Source organism: Molothrus aeneus, chromosome 1 (genome assembly GCF_037042795.1).
Source record: "Molothrus aeneus isolate 106 chromosome 1, BPBGC_Maene_1.0, whole genome shotgun sequence".
In the NCBI taxonomy this organism is placed as follows: Eukaryota; Metazoa; Chordata; class Aves; order Passeriformes; family Icteridae; genus Molothrus; species Molothrus aeneus.
Genome location: NC_089646.1, coordinates 112,189,696 through 112,212,994, shown reverse-complemented (window position 1 = coordinate 112,212,994; position 23,299 = coordinate 112,189,696). Strand labels below are relative to the sequence as shown.

At 35.7% G+C, this 23,299-nt stretch overlaps 1 protein-coding gene across 2 annotated transcripts in view; it reads right to left on the bottom strand.

Moving 5' to 3' along the window:
* Positions 1 to 15,813: 15,813 nt before the first annotated feature.
* SNTG1 (syntrophin gamma 1) overlaps positions 15,814 to 23,299 on the bottom strand; it is a 320,654-nt gene continuing 313,168 nt past the window's right edge. For both annotated transcript variants that reach the window (XM_066563043.1, XM_066563052.1), the window contains one exon: positions 15,814 to 22,046. In XM_066563043.1, coding sequence (XP_066419140.1) covers positions 21,888 to 22,046 — 159 coding nt within the window. In that variant the 3' untranslated portion in view covers positions 15,814 to 21,887. The remainder of the gene's footprint in view (positions 22,047 to 23,299) is intronic.

The following is a 23,299-nucleotide window of genomic DNA, read 5'->3' as shown; positions in this document are numbered from 1 at the left end:
AGTGCCAGAGCTTCCAAATGTGGAGTTGCCAACTTAATTTCTCCATCCAAATTTACTTAACACTGTTTTTTAAGTGGGATGTTCAATTCCTGTTTTCTTATTACTTTCAGCAAAGACTTGCTAGACTTTTCTTTCTGTGACATATCTTGATTTACTTTCAGTGGAAATTTGGACATCAGGTAAGGAGAAGGTGGGAACAGATGGGGAAAGGTGATGTATCTTGACCAGTCCCATTATGCAGTCTGGATATAATTAAGCTGCACTTGAAGCCTGGTATGTTTTCCTGGAAGCTGTGAAGCCCTGGTGAGTTTTAAAGCTTGAATATGGACTAAACTTTCCAGAATCCTGAGATTTTGTCAGCAATAGGGATGTGTTTACCCTCCAAATGCTGAAACCAAAATGCTTCCTACTAGGTCTAAATTAGACAATTTTGTGACACAAATTTTCATACCCTGGAAGTAATCGTTATTGTTCCAAAGTGCAGAATTATCAGGATTCAAGACTGTATTTCATAAAGTTATGCAAATCTGTATGTTCCTGTTATATGCTTTAATGGCAATAAAAGATGGTACAAATTGCAGCCCCTGCCTCAGTTGTTCTCCTTTCAGACTTTTCCTTTTCCACACCAGCTGCTTATGAAGTGGCTGCTGATAGCATAAAAGTTAAAATATTAATGTTAGAATTTTTTATAAAGTAGCATGCAATTTTTATTAATTCCAAAAATACTAAAAAAAACAAAAAAACCCAGAAAAAACAAACAAACAAACAAAACCCCAAAAAAACCCCAACAATAAATGAGACCTCTCTTATATATTGATCATGATGGGAATTATTTCAGCTTAATTGACCCTAATTCAATTTTTTTTTTAGTCAGTAAAAAACTAAAAGCTTGGGACAATGCAGGAGAATGATCACGATGTGGGAATGGCTCTTCTAATGATGTGCAGCTATAAGGGAAATCAAGGGGATCTGGAGATTTATGGTCAGAACCCTTGTACATATTAGCAAAGAAGAAAGAAATGCCTTCTGCACAGAAAAACTGCAGGCTGGGAATTTAAAAAAAAGAGAATATTTTGTTTGGAAGGGTGTTCCCTAAAAATTCTTAAGCACTATTCTTGAGTATCACAGCAGACAGCTAAGTGAAAAATGCAGAATACAGTTAAGAAAATCAGCAAAATGAATAGGTCAGAGAATTATACAGACATTTTAATAGAGCTACAGAAATATATGGTAAGACCTTATATATACTTGTAGCTTTTCATACAGTTCTGCTGCATGAGACGAGATTCACGGGAGGATGTATTTTTCAGAAAGGTAGTCAGAATAATTAATGTCAGGAAAAAAAGTGCATCTTATTAAATTATTTGTTCATCTTGTCACCCCAGGCCAATCTCTTTAATTTTCTGTGTACTTAAAGCCAATGAACTGCTGTTACCTGGCTCACTGTCACCAGGTGTCCTGCCCTAAGCATGTTAGATGGATGTAAAGTCACTGAGAGTTCATCTCTGCTTCTCTGTTTCTTTTCTGTGAAAATCTAAACCATTAAAGTAGAGAAGATATGATTTAGCATTCTGGGGGAAGCCTCTCCCATGAAAATTATCTGTGCCCACTTTTTTCCCAGAACTTAAAAGAATCATCTAATAGTTGGGCATATTCAGACAAGATGTCACTTACTGAACAGTACTTTCTGCTAGGCTTGACCCCATGGCAATAAAACAGTGCTGTTTGAGGAAATGAAGCTGCTTGCACAGGTGATCCCCGTGATCCCTCTTCTTCTGTAGCTGTGGAAAATGGCACAAGTGAGATAACATTTCTGGTAAAGAAAGAAGGGTCTTATTTTTGAAGCAAATGAATTCTGAGTGAAGAACTGGTTTCTTTCTGTCTTTGATACCTTTCTTTTAAGGCCACTGAGACATATGCAACCCTTTCTTGTATTAAGAGCAATTTCTTTCTTGGGTTTCTAAAATTAGGTCAGAGTGGCTTGTTTCCAAATTTCCAAGTGTGTGTACGTGTGACTGATGCAAGAGAGTTCTGCCCTGAGCACTTGCAGTTGTGGAAACTATTAAACCGTCCTGAAAGACTGACACCAAATGAGAGTGGACAACTTTCACTTCTAATTACCCTGTCTTCAATCTGCTCTCTGCAAACATGCATAATTCCTAGTGTTCTTCCAGTGTCTTATGGAAACAAATGGGTTAGCATTTTAGCAGTATTCAGACATTATAGTAACGGATAACATCAGAAACCCCAGGAGTTGTAATAATTCTGTCTTAAGAGTGGATTTTAAGAGCATGCCGTAAATAAGACATGAACTAGATTTTGAATGATGAGTAAAAGAGAAAATATTGAATAGCTAGCTGTTCATTAAGCACTGTTCATTTTGTGCTTTGAATAAGACAGGAGGCCTCTGTAACAAAGCAGCAAGTGATAATATAATTAAACAAAGTAGCATTGAAGCATGATTAGTACTACAATATTAATCATAATCAATAAATCTACTACAATACTAAATCATAATACTGCTCATTTGACAAGAGGTTTTTTATAGTTTGGAAGTTTTATTTTCTTTAGTTTTATGGTATGGAAACTTGTGATTAACACCTATGAATACAATGAAGAACAAAAAAAGCTGAAAATATATGTAAGCAATATGTATTAGAGAGGATAAATTTGGAGTTTTTACTCTGTCTTACACTCTAAAAAGATAGGACTGATCAACAAGATTGAAATGCACCAAATCATGTCTTTTTTAAAAAGTCTGAACAATAAATAATTGCCCAACAGCACGAGCTGGAACATCATGACATTGAGACAAAGGACGTATCAAGTTTCAAAGGTAAATTGGACATTGATGTAGGTAATATATAAAGTTTCATGATTCATTGTTAGATCCTATCTCAAAAGAGGATTAAAAGTATACTTGTCTGGTAGTTGGTTCATAAAACAGCAACAAAAAAGATATCAAAATTTTGGTGTCTCCCTTTACCCATCAACAGATAATATGTAATCTTTTTGTGACAATTCCATTGTTAACTTATTTAATTTTTAATTTATATTGCAATAAATTACCTTTATCTTCATTTACTTTTGAAATATATTTTCTATCTTCTTTTCTGCTCTAATATCTGTTTAATACTGACATGGTAAAGGAAAGTTCTGTGATGATTTTTTACAGGTATTAAAGTTATTTAACTCAGGTAAAAACCTTAGAACTGAACATCCTTTAATAAAAAGTAATGTTTTATTTGGAACATCATTTGGGGCACCAGACTTCTCTTGAGTCTGTGACTTACGGTTTTTTTTTCTTTTCAGATTCATATGAAGCATATTCCTTTATATTTATTCTGTGCTTAAAGCTCATAATTTATAAAGGGTGATCGTTACATGAGCATTTAAATTGACACAAATAATATTCAGTTGTTGTAAGTAGTCATGGAAATTTTACAGAAGGTGAGCTCTTACAGTAGACACATCTTCAAACCTATCAAGAATTTAATATTTTCCTTAATAGTACCACCATAAATACTATTAAACATCTTAAATATATCAGTTAAAATCCTCACTAATGGAGCTGTCACAGTACTTTTTACATATGGGCTGCAGCTCAGATAAGCAGGAGAAAAACTGGTAAATGTCATTGTATCATTAAGGCTGATGTAAGTTTGACAACAGGAAAATGCATCTATTCTTTAATTCAGAACATAAATTACAGTACATTGCAGAAAAGGGGGATTCACATAAATTTACATACTTGTGTCCACCCTCTTTTACTTCACAGCTCAAACATTTGTGATTTGCTGCCTTAGATGCTTTCAGTGCAGGTGGCATTAATGAAAAAGAGGTGGTTTAGTTCCCAAGCAAAGGGACTTAGGGATAGGTAGGGGAAATAAGCAATACAACTTATTAATTAATGAATTCATTAATGAATTAATGAATAAATGCTCTCCTAGAGCAAAAGCAGACAGAATCTGTCTTTCTAGCTGTCAGTCCCTCTAAGTGAGTTTGGAATCGATACTAACCATAATTACTGCTTTTCAAACTGCCTTGGAGAGGTGGGGAAAATAGATAGTGATTGGATATATTGCATTCCCATTGCTCTGTATTTATCTGCTAGTTGCATGTAACTTCAAAAAAGGCTTTGAATTGCAGAGTGGCAGAAGATTATTTTGTCTGCTTCAACATGTTGGCATTTGTGACACCATGGCTCTGCCATGGAAAGGGAAAGTCTCCATGGGTTGCTGCTGCCAAGATTCTCTTCTAGTGCTCCCACTCTTGCTAACCCTGGGGACTGGAAACAGCAGCACCCTATAAGAGTTGATGAGAGGTCGAGTTTATTGTGAGCACCATAAAAATTTAGAAACCATCTACAGCATAAAAGCCTAATTTCCCTAGCCCATTAGTTTTTGGTTTATTTTTATTTTTTATGTCTATGTTTTTTTCACAAGCCACTGTGTACCTCTGCTCAAGAAAATAAGTAGAAATTAAGACAAAATGCTGCTTGAAAAGAGCTGAGTTCATAGCCTCAGAACCAAACATGAAAAGTTATGTCAGAATTACTAGCACTTTCATTTTTCCCTTATATGCCGATATATTTTTTAGTGATGTTCATTTAAAGTTTCTATTATGAGGACTTTGATATTCACTTGAATAACTGTTCCCATTCAGGTATGCTTTGAACATGCAAAAAATGGTCAAGACAAAATAATAGCTTGATGCTTGTAACTTGCTCCTGGGATTTCAAGACACTGGAGAGATTAATTTAGCCAAAAGCCCACTGTGCTGTTAGAGCTGCTCTTAGCCATTCCCAAATGAAAATGCCTGTAACACACTATAAGATGGTGGCATGAGTAGGTGATTTAGGTACCGACTGTCTTTCCGAGTTAAGCTTCCAGAAGGCATAATGGTCCCATCTAAGTACTGTAAGACTGCTCTAGGCTCTCCCCAGGGCCCTCTCCAGACTCCAACTCCCTCAGCCTCTCTTCAGAAGAGAGATGCTCCATCCCTCTAATCATCTTGGTGGCCCTCCTCTAGACTCACCCCAAGAGGTCGTCGTGCGCAGTTGTTGAGTGAGAGGTTAAATTATTGCATGTTTTTAACAGCTTAAGCAATATTTACAGAATAGTTGGTAATAACATTTTAATATGATTACAAATTTTATTACAAATAAAATCATTTTGTACTCTGAAAAAAACTAATGTGATTGAATTTTGCTGCATATTTCCAGTGAATTTACTTATCTCCCTAGATGAGTAATTAAAATACTTTGATAATCATCCAATGGGACCAGGGAAAAAAATTCTTTATAAAATTTACTGTGATTGCATGATTGTTATATCATATCCCAAGTCTGGTAAGATAGCAGACTTATCAGAGCCATCTGTGGTGTTATTTATCTTCTGTCCCAGTGGAACAGAAGACTTTCCTGAAACTGCTCCCAAGTAGATAACATAAGCTGTTCCATCTTCCAGAAGAGTGAAACAGACCCTTTCAATTTGATATATCCAAGTGGATTTAATGTTTCATGCCCCTAGAACAGCAGGAGAGACCAAACTCAAACTTATGTAATTCCCCATAAGAAAGGCCTGACACAATGTTTCCATAAGAGAAGACTTATTGTGAGCCTTGACAGTAACAGTCACATTTGAAATGCAAAACCGACAAGGCAGGCACAGCTTTACTGCAAACACATTAAAATACCAGTAGACAGGGATAAATTAAACTAATGCCTTGGTTCTAATTAAGCCTTTGATTTCTGAGATGATTTTCTGTTAATACACAGGAAAAGGTCTCCAAGGCTATGTCTATCCTACTAAATTAAACATGCCCAATATTGTCTTCTGGAATTGAGACAAGCTGGCATTGAGTAGCCCTCACGCATATCACTATACTCTTTCCCTCTCCAGAACAGAAAGATGACATTCTGTCTCCTTGTGGTGGATGGCCCTGATCAGTGCACACTCTGTAATCCCACCTGGAACTGCTTTGGAGACAGCCCGGGCCAAGTATGTGCCAGGGAACATTTTAATCAATCATTTAACAACATAAGTAGGACATAACAATTGAGCAGTGAAAGTTGTTCAGTTCCAGCACCCAGGAATATTCCCGAGCATCACTTTGCTCACATCACCAGCATCATTTCTTACTGAGAAGCTATGTTGGCTAGATACCCTGCCATCTAAGCTGGATATCTGTTTTATATCACTTCATAATAAATGTCTAGAAAACCAGAGGCTTTTTTTTATTAATTACTGAAAACTTTAAACAATTGAATTTCCTTGAGGTCAAAGAATTGACATGTCCTATTTTTAGGAGGGAGATGTGACAATATATGAAGTCATATCAACTATCAGGTTTGCTTGCATTTTGGTATAACATTTTGATATAACATACATGTACATTTTGATATAAGGTGTGTATCAAATGTATTATCATTATATTCTACTTTCTAGACCTGTTGAAATTTTTCTTTAAAAAAAATTTAAAAAGAAAGAAAGAAAAAAAAAAGAGAAACAAGTAGTTTCACAGGACCGTTTTTATAAATTTTCAAACTCATTTTTATTGTTATAAAAGTGGTGCCCCAGCATTTTCTGGTAATGATCCACTTACAAATAATTTTTATTCCTACTTTACCAATGTGTGATCCAATGATATACTTAGCTAATTAAATTGATTTTATCTCAAAATAAAATCCAATTGATTTGAGGTTTATGATCCCACATACATTTTTCAAGTTGGAGCTGAGATCCTTAGCTTGGGAACCTGTCTTTGGGATCAACTTTTGTAGCCTTGGTGAGGTAGACTACAGAAATTTTCTTGCTCACTTATATTGTCTGCCAAAGACAATAGTAAAATATGACCATTGTTTTTGCACCATTTTGTTATTATATATGCTGCTCCATATATGCTGAAAACCATGGTAAGAGAAGAGGCCGTACTACAATAAGATTTATCAGTATTCTACAGCAAGTGCTCACATTGACATTACATGTTTACTTGGAAACATGAACATTGCAAAGCACTAGAGGCAGAAAAAAATAGCAGTTTTTTACATAATGGTAGCCTTTTATCCACAGCTCAGGGAGCATTTCTTTTTAGCCAAGAAGCAGCAGTTTTATTTTTATATTACTGGAGTTCTGGTGGTTTCAAAATTTACAATTTACTTTATGAGAAGAAAGAAAGGATCCAAATTCTTCTTTCAACCACTCCTCACATTTTCCCTTATATGAGATAGCAACCCATCCTGGCTGTTTAGGGAGATGCTGTATGCTAAACTTTTAGGATCTCGTCCTTAGCTACCATCCTTGTTTGACTCTCACTGACTAAAAGATTGATGAACTGATTGATGATCTTGAACATTTTCAAGATCATGTGCAAGACTAAACTAAATCTTTACATATAATGTTGAATTTTGGCCCCATTTCTGGGGTCCACAATGTAATTTATACAGATTGCTGAGCAGATACAGAGAGTTACTGATTTCGGCTGGACTCATCAATGCATTGTTGCTGCTGTGACTCACCTAGAGCTACTCTAAAATAATTTGATAATTCTGTAAACGGACATAGTAGTTTCTATAAAAATAGTTTGACTTAAGTGCCTATAACTTGGAATTGTCTGCAATGGGTCAAGCAGAAAATATATGACTCATGATAGCCCACAGAAGAGTCATTAAGAGATAATGGCAGAACTATTAAATCTGATGCCTTCGGCCTCTGCCAGCTTATGGAATTGGTTTAGACTGAGGGGGTATAAAAGCCTGCCAACAAAAAAACCAAAAAACAAACAAACAAAAATCCCCAAACAAACAAACAACAAAAAAAAAACCAACAAAGACACCTTTGTGTTATTCAAAGGAACGTTGTCTGACTATGACTTGATTTTCAGACTGGAAAGAATCTGCCCAGATGCATACAGAAATTTAGTAGTGCGAGTGGAATAGTTTCTGCCTTCTCATGACCTACTGTGCTATGCAATGAGCAGACTTCTTCAATTACTATAATTTGGAATGGCCTGAAATTAGAAAACTGGCATATAAATTGTTTTCTTTTACCTTACAGCCCCTATCTTTTATCAAGTATCTCGGCAATATCACAATAAAAGCACTTTGGTTAGATAATAACGTTGGATTGGTGATGAAATTATTTGCCTTTAGATTTGCTAACATCTAGGAATCTGCCATCTTCCCACAGAGTAAAGATTTCCCTGTCTAACACTATCTCTTTATGTTGCCTAATATTTTCTATTTCCTATTAGCCTTCTAAGCACTTTCCAGCTTAATTTATCTTCTGCTTCACTATAAGTTACAATATCAAGGAGTCAGCTGAGGTACCTGAGAAGGAAAAAAAGGCTATAAGAGAAAAACTATGGGAATATTTACTGTTAATTTAAATCAAACCTTTTACCGTCATTAACTGGCCATACTTCCAGCATCACATTTACAGAAACAATGTGAACATCAGCTTGGTGTACTCATGAAAAGGATGATGTGAAAAGGTCTAAATTTTGGGCCACTTAGTTCATGTATTTACAATGTTAGGAAACATTTCAGGCAGTGATCAACAATAAAGTGCTGTAAGACATAAAAAATAAGGCCAGAATTAGTTTACACTTTAAAAAATTACTGTCATCAAACAATTAGGTTCAAAGATGTTAAAATTTGTTTTCTGGAGTAAGAGGGAAGCTCAGTTAAGGGAGCTGGGGGTCCTGGTTGATGGCAAGTTGAACGTGAGCCAGCAGTGCCCTGGCAGCCAGGAGGGCCAGCCCTGTCCTGGGGGGCATCAGGCACAGCATCACAGCCAGGCAAGGAGGAGATTGTCCTGCCCTGCTCTGCTGTGCACTGGGGCAGCCTCACCTTGAGTGCTGGGGGCTGTTTTGGCCAATGCAATATAAGAAAGATATAAAACTCCTCGTGAGAGGAAGAGGAGGGGTAGATACCGATCTCTTCTCTGTGGTGACCAGTGGTGACAGGACCTGAGGGAATGACTTGAAGTTAACAAAATGTTTATTTTCAATTGTGACCATCACAGAACTGTTTTAAAAATAAAGGGAAATTTTTTTATTGTTTTAAAGTGAGCCATGTTTTGTATACTATGGCTTCTGCCAGATGTTAGAAGAAAAGGGTAAATTTTATAGTTTCTTCCTCCTTGAGTAATTTTCTTCATGCAAAAAAAAAGTGGAGGCCTTTATCTGAAACAGGTCTGTAAATTCTTTTATTCTGTTGTCTCAAAGATACTTGACATGTGAATAGGATTAAGTAGAGGATTTTAGACTGTAAACTTACACACATTATCAACATATTAGCTATAGATGCTTTTAGGTTTGTAGTCTCTTTCCAGTCGAAACACTTATCTGTTCTGGGATCCTCTGGTATTAAAGTGTTGAAAAGAGCAAGGTTTTAGGAAAAAACAACACAACATTAAAACAAACAACCCAGTGTTAAAAGAGGTTCATGCTCTAGGTAAAGCTACTGCTGAAAAATATTAGCAAATAGTGCCATCCATTTAAATAGCTGTAGGAAAATTCTTTCATGAAAATATCATACCTTAAGTACCAGGGCCCAGAGACTATTTGAGAGAGCACACAGAAACCAGAGACGTTGCCTGGAGAGATTCTGAAAGCATGAGATTTGCAGCATTTTTTCTTAAGGAACTTAGGGTTTTCATCTGGCCGTTCAGTACTAGAATTCAGCAAAACATAAGAAAGCACACGGCTTTTGGGTTAGAGCAACTCAAACTTCCTTTTACAACCCACATACATTTCTCTGATTACATGTTCACACAAAATTTAATAACTGAAAAAAAGCAAGCATTAGAAATAAGGCGAATAACAATAATTTTGCAGCTTGATTTGGTCTCAGCAAACTTCACATAGAAGTCAATACTTTTCAGGGTTTATTCAACCTAAATAAATGTATTTGTAACCTTAGGGAAAAATTTACTTAGCATATAAAAAAAGTATCAGAACTCATAAAAGAAAATGCAGTCCCATCAACAATACCTTTACATATTGCATAAATTTAAAAAAATCAAGAATTATGATTTATAATTTTACAGAAAACATCAATAATTTTATCTGTTTGTACTGAAACACACTCTATCTTCTCCCTTGCCTCCTCCCCTTCCTTTCTTAAGCACTATTCATAATATAAAAATGTGTAATTAAACCAATCTAAACTGAATGTAGCATCTTTTCAAAAAAGTGAATGGAAATCCTGAAACTACTGAAGGCATCTCATAAAAATTGTGGGAGAACAGAATTGGGAGTCGACAGATATATGAGGAAAAAATATGGAAGAATCATGATATCAATACAATAAAGAAAATTATTATAATTAAAATCTTTGCCTTATAATAAAACACAGAATACTTTATTCAAGTCACAGACACTGGAATCACAGTATAAAGCTTAGCATTAAACAGTAAATAATTTATAAAAATACCCTCTTCTGCTCCTCTCATGCATCAATTGAATGAAGACTACCAATGCTCCTAACCCCAGGGTTATCACTATCTATCATAAAGCTGGGGAATCATAAAAATAACAATTAGGAAAAAAAAAGATATTATACTCTTTTATTTATTAATCCTCTCATCTGGAGCATGGGAGTTCGGAAAAGATGTCCTCCTGAACTAGCCTGACACTGATTTTTTCTCATCTTTACTCAGTGTTGTGAGGCCAGTGATTTTTTCTCATCAAATAATGGAAGAGAAAACAGAAGTCTCCCTCACTGAGATTAGAAAGGATCAGATTAACACAGGTCTTTTTGTGAAGGACAGAGTAACAGGCCTGCCTTCCTCTGAGCAGCTTGAACCCATGGACTACAGACTTCTCATGAGCCTGCTTGTGGGCTCAGCTGCAAATCCTCTCAGCAGCCAACTGGCAAGGGGTAAAAGACCACTTTAAACAGTCATCTATCTTCTCTGCAGTACAGCCACCACACTGTATTTGATTTAAGTTTAGCCAAATTTATGTATTTACTATGAGGCAGTCTGACAATTTATGTATCAGGAGTTTGTTTTTTTTCTATAGAAACAGCTCATAACTCATAGTTTAAAGCCAACACTGAATATATGTATAAACTTAAAAAATAATGTTTCTGTTCATTAAAACAAATGTTGTTTTCCACAAGCTTTCAATAACTTAGATAACTCCCTGACCCCGGCTGAAGTTGATATTTGCAAATAACTTTTTTTAAATTTTGTACTAATTTGCACAGCTCTTTTTAAAAGTCATTGAAGCTGATCACAGAGCAGTCAAAATAAATGATTTATACACAGGAAAAAAAAAAAAGGAAATGACATTGATTCATTGAGTTTCACCTGTTCATATTTAAAAAGAAAACAGAATAGCAAAAAAAATACCCCTTCCACTGAAGAGTTAAAATTCCTTATAGTGTTATCTGTGTTCCAAAAGCTCTGCTCACATAAAGTGAGAATGGGCTTTGGAAAATGTCATTTCTCTGATCAAACAAAAAGAAGTATATAGAACATAGTGTTGATTTTGTCATTGGAGTTCTGTCCCAACCAAGGCTGCTGGAATATAATTCAACTGCAGGGGTTTAAAAAAAAATCACTCAGAAATAAACTGTCTGATTATAAAGATGGAACAAGACTTGATAAATGCTAGAGATATTTTACCTCTGGAAAACCACAAAAAAAAGGTTTCCTATGTGTCTTTCATTTCTTCTCCTTTGCCCTTTTCAGGGCTTTTTATTTTCTTCTATTTAGTCATGGCTGGAAGTCAAAAGATGTGGAAAGGGTAGAAGTGGCATATAAATCCTCTAACCTGCCTCCAAGAAAAAGAATTTGTATCCAAATATGCATCTTTACCCTGGCTCCCTTTGGAGCTGTCTCACAGAAAGCTAACTCTTAAAATGATGCCTCATTTCTCTATCCCTCCCCATCCCCATAATGCAGGGGGGAAAAAAAAGAAAGAGTCCTAGTTTATGTTCTGGTTGATAAATGGACCTGTTCCCATACCCCATCCTCATTACTGATGAGCTGAGAGCTGATCACAAGACTGGAAGAGCAAGTGCTCCATGATATACTAGCTTTGCACAGGGTGCCTGTGAGTCACCAGTGTGATGTAGTCACAGAAATAACTCATGCTACCAGTCTTTGCAGACAGTGACAAATACTATGGCCATAGGGCAGAACATAAGGGAGATCATATCTGGACCATGGCATAAGGTGCAGGAGTAGTCACAGTCTGGAAAAAAGGTAGAAATTGGAAGAGATTTAGAGTAAGGCTGCATCCCATTAGGATGGTGTGGAAACAAGCCAGAGAGCCTGATTAGCAAATGTCTGCACTGAGCAATGAAGAAGAGCAGTGCTGAAAGCCCTGAGCTGCCATGGACTTTATCTGCTCTAGAAGCAGTACATCACAGCATGGTGCTGATGGGCTGTATTTATTATCTCAAAGTGCATTAAAGTGGATGAACTGCTTCTGGCCCTGAGCTGGTCTTGCTGCAGCACAACAGGTAGACAGATCAGCTGGAGTCAGCAATAGCTCAGGATCCTCTGCACCAAATTTCACTGCACTGCATCGACATCTTCTGTATGAGCTTGGTTTGTGCATTCAGGCACAATGAAAGCTGTCAGGGCATATGATTGCTTGCTATAAATATATCAAGAAGAGGAGGGGAGATGGGGGAATGATACTAGGGCTAGAAAAAAAATTAAATTAGGGGATAACACTGGCATGAAGTCATATAGATATAAACTAGTCACAAATAGGTTTAGGCTGGAAATTGGAAGACAGTTTCAAACCATCAGAGCAGTGAGATTCCAGAAGGCTTTCCAACAAGAGGAAGAGGGCCAAAAAGCCTAACTGCTTTTAAGATTAAGTTTAAATATTTGTGAAAGGGTTATATGACATTGCTGCCTGAGGAAACTGGATAGGATTCAGCAGCTCAGGCAGCTCTTCCTAAATTCATATTCCTCTGAACACTTTCCTGCCATCTGATGAGCCCCTTGGCCGTTCATAGTCGTCACAAGATTGCCCTAATTTTCTCACAGAGCTCAGATCTCCCTAATACTGCACCACCACTGGGGCTCTCAAACTTCCTCTCAGGGGAGAGAGCTGTGCATACCCATGTGGAACTGCTTGCAGCTTCATGAACCACCCAGACACGAGTTCTCATTTCGCTTTTGAGCTCCATGTTAAGTACAGCCTGAGCTCCTGATTCTTGCGAAATGATGAAAGACCTCAGATTCACACTTCTTTCAAGTATTTGTCTTCTGGTGTGAAGAGAACCTAAATTCGCTGTGATCTTGCCCCAGTAGGACCCTTTGCTGCACTTGGTTGAACTGCAGTGCAAAGACCACTATCTCTCTTCCTTGCCTCTTGTTAAGGGGTTTGACATTTCTGAGACCTTTTGTCTTCCCTCGCTGGACTCTTGAAACAAAAAGAGAAAAAGAATAAAGACATCTATCTAGCTAAAAGGATTTTGTATCTGTTCAAAGGAGAAAGGTGAGAGTTTGGATCTGTCAGCACAAGAACTTTCAAACTGGTCTCAGAACTGGCCTCTTCACTGCAGCTCATGGTACTTGATGGAGCTTTTTTAAAAAAAAGCCAACATTTTTTCAAAGCTTCTTTCTAGATATAGCTTCACACGACAATCTCAGCATCTCATAAAAATTGTTCTAATCCTCCACCTGGCAGCAAAAAAAAAAAATCTTAAAAAGTTTCAGGTTGTGCCTTATGTAACCCAGAAAAAACAAAACCACTGCTATCTTCTATGCCCACAATTCTGCAAGGCCAAGTCAGGGAATGTGGAGTGGCAGTGTTTCCACACAACCTCTTCCAGCTGGGGCTGCTTTTATGCTGTGTAATTTAAGAAAAAGAATAAATCCCCACTTATGGCCTTAAGTTTTAAATCATCTCCAGACTGGTGAGGAAGCATTTTTAGGCTAGTAAAATTTTGCTCTCACAGTGTTAAGGAGTTCAGGTCTGGTTGAAATCTGAGCTGTACATGACAAAGAAGAAAGGCCTGAGAAAAAAATTCTACTCAAAGTGGTGAGAAGAGCATGCATGCAAAGTACACAAAGCAAATGGCCAACAAATGCCAAATGAGGAGTGAAATCCTCCACTTTTCTGAAAAAATATATAGCAATAACACCCATAGCACTACAGAGAATAAATTATTTTGCTTCTGGTTAGAAAATTAGAAGGATATAATTTTCAATTTATAAAGGGGATTGTGTTTGAAAAATGTATTACTACTTGATAGGTAAATGTAATAAATTCTGTCCTAAAAATGAAAAAGAAACACTAGACAACTAAAATTTATCATTAAAAAGACACAAATATTATACTTTTTTAATTGTTATTGGTCAGATGCACAGGTAAATAGATCATAATTTCAAATGTTGCAAGAATAAATTGTTGTAGGGCTTGGAGTAAAAGCATACTTGCTGTGGAACATAAGAAACGTGAATTTAAAGAACCTTATTCAAGGACTATATCTTAGGAAATTTTGATTACAAGAGTTTTCATTTGAGGACAAAACATGTGGGGAAGATGTAAATTATCTTTTAAGATAATTTAGTAGATAATTCAGAAGAAGATAGGTATTTCCAGAATAAACAAACCTTTCAATCCTATGTGAGTCCATGCTCTTAATACAAAATATAGTTCATACTTAATGTGCAAATGAAAATGGTGGCTATAAGAGAATTCCTATACTTTTGGAATATATGTACTATCAAGGTATTCCAAACTGTAATACTCTAAGTTTTAATATATAATATATTGTAATATTATATATTAAATAATAATGTATTATTATTTAATATATAATACATTATTATAATATTATATATATATTATATAATAATAATATAATGTAATAGTCTTCAACTCTTTTTTTAAAGACCTCACTCCCCTCATTTTTTATGCCCTTTTACTTAAATGAGGTATAAACCCAAAATTTAGACACAGGAAGCTAACGGATCTGGGAGAGCTATGGATGTTTGCTGATCCACAACAGCCTAATCACTTCAGGGAATGAGGAATGAGAATTTTTTTAACACAAGGTATTCATCACACTTAAAATTTGTTCATATTTTGTTCCTTCTCTTCAAGATGCTGAAAGGGCTGGGGCCACCAAAGAAGATTCCCTTGGGTAGAGGGCTGAGGAAGGCAACCCCAGCCACTGGAGAAAGCCTTGGGAAATGCTTTTGGAAGGGCTGAGACAGGTGAAAGCAGCACTGTTGTAAGGGAACTTACCTGGCCTTCTCACACTGGGAGCACAAAAAAAGGCATCAAAAATCTGCATGTGAGATGTGCACTGCAGACTCCCACCCTAAATTGACAACAAGGTACAAATGTGCCTACATAAAAGCAGGGACTCCCCATCTTCCAGCATCTCTTCCCCCAGTCAGAAAAAAACCCAGCAAAATTAAACTCATCAAGGTTGTCTTTGCTCTAGTAGTTGCAGAAGCATTTGAAAACTGTTTGGTTTCAAAGATATACCAAAATAAATTCAGACAGAGCAATACTGGGCCTAGGTTAATTCCAACCAACTAAGCACTTTAATGTCAGTGGTAAAATAATCTGGTGGCTGGGTGATAGTTGTAGGTTGAGCTTCACAGCCAGGGGAGAGTGGGATATTTCCAAAGTCCTAGTCAGGCGTTAAGTGGGTGACAGGCCTGGTAGAAATGATCATACAAGTAAGGAATGGTCATTATTTCTATTAAATAAACAGTTTTTGGGAAATAACCACCCCACAGGTTCTTCAAAAACTTCCTTGATTTCCCATGCTTGGCTTTCAACGATATAAAACTCATACACTGTATGACTGAATGCAAAAGATTAGTTAAAAAAGTATTTATTTTCTATTTTTTCTGCTATGTTCAATTACAAAAAGAAGCATAACAAAAACAAAACAGAAGATAGCATTTTATTAGTGGTACATTAATGAGCTTAAACAACTAGGTGACTTATGCTTGTCACAAATACATATTACAAACAATCACAAAACCTTAACTGAAAATGAAATAAATAATTTGAATAGCTTTTTTTTTAATATTTATAAAATATATAGGACTTTCTATTACATTTTTCAGTCATTTTAATCCATAACAAATTAAAATTTAAGACATATATTGCAAATATGCTAAAGGGATAAGAATAATTAAAAAAATCTTTAAATTCCTGGAGGTATGAAATAATAAATCTGTTAATGTTTATCCATTTATTATCATATATCCAGATTGTGCATACCCTGCAAAAATAGCCATTTCTTCAACTAATATACATATGTTTCTTTATAGTATTGTAAGTTTTTAAATATAAAGCTTCATGGATGTATGCTTCTGTTTTACAGTTGTGCCTAATATGTAACTTTCATTAATATATACTGAATATATTCCATTAGTATATACTAATATATAGACACACACCCCCATACATACCCACACACACCTCCACACATACAAACACACAGCATCATATATTAGTATATACTGAATAGCAAAAGATTTCTGTAACAGATAGCTGGGATTCCTGTGGAGAAAGTTGTTGAAAGTGGAAGGCATGTATAGCATGGCGAAAACTGACAAGGAATTGTAAATGAAAGCATTTGTTTTTACATTGTTCAATATATTTCAATAGATTATGCAATGCACTGTAATAATATACGGAATCTGAACAGGAGGGTTGTTTTTTTTTTTTTTTTTATTCCAGCATTCCAATGTTTTTTTCTTTATGGATTCAAGAGGATATGAACCACTGCCTCTGCTAAACTTCCTGAAAATGGAGCCAAGCAAGTAGAAATGTGTTGACATTTTAGAACTTATTCCAGGAAAATAAAATAATTCCACCTAACATCCCTCCAAGTCAGGAAAGCACTTAAGCACAGATAAGACTTTATTTGCTATAACCTGAAAGTTAATCACACACTCAAGTTCTTGCCATTATGCTCTTGCCATAAACCTTAACTCTGTCCCCTGGCCCTGTAAAAGGTTTAGAGGCTCCATTATGTAGCTAAAAACAGTTTGGCATCTGTCTGAGCAACAGGAGTGAGGGAACATGGAAGTGTGCTTGGGGACCCCAGAGCCAATATTCAGGGGTGTATTTGTGGCAGATGGGGATAAAGATGCAGCAGGGGCAGAGGGCTGACCAGCATGGGGTAGCCTGCTTGCAGCCAATACTGGTGTGGTGAGGAAAAAGTGATGGAGAATAACCTGCCTGGGCAGCATCAGCCTTTTTCAGCTTCATTCTGCCCCTTGCTGCAGCACAGCATCCCCCTCCAGGCACTGAGCTCCAGGGGGCTACACTGTGAAGCTCAGCTTTTTAGCTTTTTTAGCTTTTACTCCATGGTGCGTGAGCAGCAGCTGCCACAGCCCCAGAAAAGGCTGGCACCAGGACCTGACACTCTTGCTAGTAGCATCTCAGAGGTTTTTTCGTTTGGACTCATTTCAGCTGGACTACATGGTCTGAAAGCCCACCAGGACCTGGAACTAGGATGCTTGCTTAGTGTCATCTTGAAAGAAACAGCTCATGTGCTTGATGACTGCTCTGTGATAAGAAAAATTGCATGAGTGGCTGTAGGCAGGAGCCTGGCTTAAAAAGCACATTCCTGATAAAATGAAAACACTAAAATAGAAGAACCTCTAGTTCCTAAGAGAAACAGAGGGAAAGAGAGACACATACTCGTGCACCTTCAGAGATCTTAAGCTACATTCCCACCCTGTGTCTCCCTTTTGAAGTGCCTGAAGGGCAACCTCAGGCATCTAAGACAGCTACTTAAATTTTGGGACCTTAAGTGAGTCTTTCATGTTTCCCATCATACTGAACTGGTCAAAGGTATGAGCTTTAAGCTCAGACTCATAACTGCCTGAGACAGAACTTTTTAAAATCAGCTTTAACTTTTTTTCAGACACTAGAATTTTTCAGAGACCAAACCACCACTATAAAGAAATAGAAAGTGAAATGTAGGGCTTAGTGTTTACAATGTTAATAAAATTTCCAAAAGCTTTCTTGGAATTGCCAAGAAAGAATGAAAACTGATCTGAATTTCTAAGGGCAACAGTACATTCTCAAGACCTCAAGTCTTTTTTAACATTTCGGCTGATACAAGAAATATCTTAAGGCATTGAATAAACAAAATCAAATTTAAAGTAACAGGCTGCAGTGTTGACAACTACAGGTTTAATCATGCACATTGAGGTGTTCTGATAAGTTCTGCATTTAAAATAAATAAATATCATTTTGTGGAATCAAGAACTAATTTAGAAAACAAGATTTTCCATTATTCTTTTCTCAAAGCGTATTGATACTGTGTATTTTTGGTTTGTATTCTTAATAATTCTAGTTCAAATAGATAAAACTTTAAATGACTGGTTTAAAAAAATAGCCCTCTTACAACTAGCTCTTCTCCACAAAGTTCTTGATGCATTTAATTAACATGATAAAATGGCCAACAGCTAAATATATGCTGATTTTTATTTCAAAGGTGCCTTTGTGCTACTGGAATGCAAAGCTCTTTTGAAAATCTGTAACTGTTATTTTTAAAAAGATGTAGAAAATTAAGCGTATTCATTTACTAATGAAATCAAGAATAAATGTATTCAAATTTGTAACACTTCCATAATAAAATTATGCTAACATTATAACCTAGCATATGATTAGTTCTGTGAAGACCAGATAATCTAAAATTCCCATCATATTGTAAACCAAATCAAGCCAAATACATTTAGGTATACTTAAGATTACATATTTTTGGTATGCTATATAACATCAATAGGCACAGTACTATAAAGAATTTTCTTTATTAAACTTACTTGAAAATATCATGACATAAAGAGAACAAATTACGTATTATGCTATGGATTGATTTGTTTACACTTTCTTGTTAAAATATTTGCTATCACTTGCATACAGGTTTTTCAGCAAAAGCTGATAGCTCATTGTAATTCTGTCTTTTCATTGTCAATGGGCTGTGTTGACTTAAAAAACACTTGTATTCATTATACTCTATGTGTGAAATGACAGGCTGAAACACAAAGCCTGAGATTTTTGATATATGCATATGGAGTTCACTATGCTTTAAATGTAGGCATTTAAATGCAAAATGTAGCCATTTAATATGTTTGTAAATTTTATTTTGATATTTCAGGATTAGTTATAACACAGAATTTAAAATTTTGCCTCTTTGGTTCAAGACTGAATTTCTGACCAAGTTGCTCTACAAGGGCAAGGTCGGATGCAGAGTCACCTCTGAATATCCTGTCAGGTCACTGCACAAATGCCTGCTGCATTTACAAATCAACGCTGACCTGCAGTCAAAGCTATGACATCTTATATTCTCTCAATAACACTTTTCTTCTTGAAAATAAAAGTACTGATGAAGCCCCATCAGTTTACCTCCTTAGAAAAACAACAACAACAACAACAAAACAATTTACAGGCTAATGTATTTCTTAAATATTCTGTATTTAATGCCCAGTTGCAAAACTCTCAGTGATGAATCCAGGTGTTCTACAAAGAGAATTCTTGACAGAGATCTTCAGGGGGGCTTTCATATAAAGGAATTCCTTCATCTACAGAAATTTGCAATGGCATATTTTGTGCTGGTTTGGGTAAATGTTATGCTCATTCAAGCACGACTCCTAATCACCCCTCAGATTCAGTGATGCAACTGCACATCACACGAACAGTTGAAGGGAAAATATTCAACCAGCAGCTGACCAGTTTCAGATTCTGCTATTGCCAGCAGAGGTGGTAGCCCATGGCCACACTGTCAGGACAGTTGAATGCCACAGTAATGCACTGAAGTGGAGGAGATTATTTGAGAGCACTAAGAACTGTCATTAAAAGATATTAGGCTTCTCTTTTCAGCACTGTCAATGCTCTGCCAAAATTTGTGTTTCCAGTATTTGCTTTCTAGACCAGGGCAGTGCCTGAGTTACCATTGTTAAACTTCTTAAACTGTTATAAGCTTTAGATTCAAAATATCTGGGATTTGTCCCCAAGCTCAAGATCCTATGGACAGCTATGGTAGCTTTATCAATCCTTCAGATGTGACCCCCCTATTTAGGGACAATTCTTATTAAAAAGTTCATGATGGTGTCTATGAAAACATTGAATTTTGATGCCACTTAGAGTGCATTTAATAGCTGGATTGCTACATCATTCCACTGAATTTAGGACAGAAAATAAATGTGTAGCCCTTGGAAGTGTACTAATAGGACACTAATGTGTACCAGAAGACATTTGAAAGTGATAAAAGTTCCCCTCCCCCAAATATTTTCAGATTATTTGAAACTAGTATCAAATCATATCAGCTATACTGCAAAACAGCGTTACTCTCACACATGTAAATCCAAATATTTCTAATGCAAACCAAAAAAACAGAGACATTATTTGCTCCTTAATTTCATTCATCTTTTGTCCTTGCCTTGCATTTTGAATTGTTCCCATTTGGATAAGCTCTCCTCCGGCTTCATGTTTGAAGTATTGATCATCTTAATCCATAGAAAGGGATGGGAAAGAATTACTCTTTCTGCTAAACAAGGAAGATGGTGGCCCTATCTCATAACTGCCACTAACAAGTCTAAGTGGAGGGGGGAAAAAAAAGGTAGTTTTGATTTCAATGCAATAAATAGAAACTCCAAAAACTACTCCTGAAAATGTATGCCTTTTTTCCATCATCTTCACTTATGTGTGTCATAGCACAAAATTAAATTCTATTATAAAATTGCAATTAAACAAAGTTATTAAAGTCCTTTATATTTAATCATTAAGTGATACTCTGAAAGTAGTACTTGATCCAGAGTGATGTAAAGGTCTTAAAAAACAAAGAAATTATGCATTCTGTAATGCATTCTATATAGCTTATTCAATTTATTCCTGTCTTACTATCAATATATATATATAAAGTAACTTATTAAGAATTCAAAGGCTAAAATAATTTTTCAAGCATAATGAAAAATGTCTATTTGTTGAGAGTTTAAATGAAACATAATTTCTACCTACGATGTGAAATCAAGGTTAGCCATGGAAACAATGTATTAAGTTGTCTGAAACAATTTCAAACTCTTGTGAACAAAGACTGTCAGATTTACAGTATTTAATTCTTAATAAAAAAAGGAGGAAATAGATGACACACTATTTTTTGTACTTGCACCTAATTTATAATTAAAATTAAAATCATATGTCATTATTTTTACTTGAAGAAGAGGGACTTATCCATTAAAAAGGGTTTTTTGTTTTTGTGTCTTGTTTTGTTTTGTTTTTAATGTATCAGACCAGTATTGCTATATGTTTGCTGTTGTTCCTGTTGGATGAAGAGAACAAAATGGAAAAAGCAACATGATTCCATGTATGAAAAGAAGTATGGATTTACAACAGTGCTTAAAGTGCTTTCTTATTTGAGGAGGTACTTACACAAATGTCTTTTCATGCTTATCTCCTTTGTCACCATGTACTGTATGCTTGCTCTCATTTATAATATAATGATAGGGCATTATGTTCATACTCAGAGTTTAGCATATTGTCATTAAAAAACATCTGAAAAGAGGAAAATGACAATTCTATTTGTGTATTATTACAGCAATTTGAAAATTTTATTAACTACTCAAGTGCTTCATTTCGCCATTTATTCCTTTGCTTCCACTGTTGCTTAAAGCACTATGTAAGTACAAATAGATAATACTAAAAGCATATCCATCCTATTCTGGGGTTTTGACTAGGATTATTTACTGATGTCTTGCAGAACCGAGATGAAATTATGATCCCACGTGACCATTTATCTGCTGATGCTGCAAGATGTCTTGCCTCCAGGATTGGTTTCCACATACATGGTTCACCAAAGGTCTAAATCTTATGAATATTTATACATTTTTATGTCTTGTTGTTAAGTGGCAGTGCTGTCATGGGGGATGTCAAGTAGAATACTTTAATTTGCCAGTACCAGAAGTTGTGGGAGCAGCAGAAGCTGTGGCTTGGCTGCCTACATACAAAGGGTCCAAACAAGCCACTTTGGCTGCAAAGAATGAGTGGATACAGTGAAGGACTGCAAACAGGTTAGAAAACTCCAGCTCCTGGAAGTGAAAAAAAAAAAAGATTAAACATGAAATGGAAAAATACCCCATAAGCATATAACCAGGAATGAACCACTGTTATAACAGCAATAATTTTAATATCTTGACATAATTCTGCTGATGTGCCTTGCAATTCTCCATTATAGAGACTTAGACATTGAAAATGGACCATTCTGTAAATAATTGCTTGGAGGCCAAGATGGACAAATTTCTGGGTTAAGTGCCTCATAGAAATATGAGAGCCTACTAGCTAAAGGGGAAAGAAAGCGACACTATATAATTTTTATTTTGCTCAGGTTAATGCACATCTGGCACATTTGCAGGTTAATTTAGATAGAAACTTTATGGCTGGGCTGTAACAGTCTGCACACCTCTGGACTACTACTATTTAACCAATGTGCTCACAAAAATTAATAATGTTGAGTTCCACACATATTACATTTGTTCATCATGTCTCCTCACACTATTATTCAGCTACTAAATCACACTATTAAACAGCTATTTTCTTACCTGATTCTTCAATATATATTAAAAAAGAGAGGATATACTTTCAAAATATGCTAGTATCACACGGTGATAATTTGGATTTGTTATTGGGCCAAAAAATGAATATACTCCATGCTTTAAATTTATTAGGAATATTATTAAAATTCCTTATTTTTCTGCTTTAATTTACATTTCTTTATAGCCTGCTCAGCATGTGATTAGACTAGCTGGGACTTTTTTAGACTGCACCAGAGAGAAAATAAATAAAAACTACATTTTTTAACATATATAAATTTGCTCCTTTAAGTTTAATTGACCTTATCTGATCAATTTTTTAGGTTATTTTCAGTATGTGTTTTTGAAGCTGGTATTTAATCAATAAATATCTGTTGTATTTGAAAGCAATTACTGAGGTACTTTAATACCTCAGTAATTCAATACTTCAATATAAGTCTAGGGGAAGCAGTACAGATTTTAGATTTCTGCTTTGATTCACTGCCCATACAGATTTTTTCATTGCAACATGAAGCCAATATCTGCTATCTGTGGTATATTCTACTTGTCTTTCTGTCTAGCATTGGTATTCCCAGGCTATATAGTGCCATGGTTTTGCTCTTTTGTTTAGAAGAATATTGAAAATGTAAATTCATCAAAAATTGCTAAATCTCTCAAAGGACATCAACCTGCAATTTTATGCCTCTTGAAATTTCCTAGAAGACATTGCTTCATGGAATACAAGGAGACATTCACAAAGCCCTCGTGGGTGA